This window comes from Sinocyclocheilus rhinocerous, unplaced genomic scaffold, assembly GCF_001515625.1.
Source record: "Sinocyclocheilus rhinocerous isolate Xijiao unplaced genomic scaffold, SAMN03320098_v1.1 scaffold40989, whole genome shotgun sequence".
Classification (NCBI taxonomy): Eukaryota; Metazoa; Chordata; class Actinopteri; order Cypriniformes; family Cyprinidae; genus Sinocyclocheilus; species Sinocyclocheilus rhinocerous.
The window spans coordinates 1-529 of NW_015669494.1; the positions used below are offsets into that span (position 1 = coordinate 1).

General features: G+C 43.9%; 1 protein-coding gene across 1 annotated transcript; it reads left to right on the plus strand.

The window, feature by feature from the left end:
- Positions 1–8: 8 nt before the first annotated feature.
- Positions 9–518, plus strand: LOC107734090 (macrophage-expressed gene 1 protein-like; the record flags this gene model as incomplete). Its single annotated transcript, XM_016545945.1, has 1 exon — positions 9–518. A coding segment is annotated over one exon (510 nt), but the record flags the coding sequence as incomplete, so codon positions are not given.
- Positions 519–529: the final 11 nt, after the last annotated feature.

Sequence of the window (529 nt, forward strand, 5' to 3'; positions counted from 1 at the left end):
ACTTTAACTTTGGTAGCAAGGAATCCCAGGAAACTTCAGAAACCACCACTTACCAGCAAAACATTACATATTCTTTAGTTCAGAGCCACGGTGGGGCTTTATTCTATCAAGGAATCACTCTGCAGAAGTGGCAAGAGAGCACGCAAAATAATCTAGTGGCTATAGACCGGTCTGGTGTGCCACTGCACTATTTCCTCAATCCATCGATGTTTCCTGATCTTCCAGTTCCAACTTTACATAAACTTGCCCTTTCAGTCCAACAGGCTGCAGCGCGTTACTACAACATAAACACCATTCCAGGATGTGTAGATCCAAATTCCCCAAATTTTAACTTTCAGGCTAATGTTAACGACTCGTCCTGCAAGGGTCCAGTCACCAATTTGACCTTTGGTGGTGTTTATCAAATATGCACTCCTTCGGCGCAAGATGGAAAAGTCATCTGTGATGAGCTTGCGCAAAAAAATCCAGATACTGGTGGCTATATGTGCCGTCAACCATACAGTGCCTCATTGTTACACTCAGAGACAGT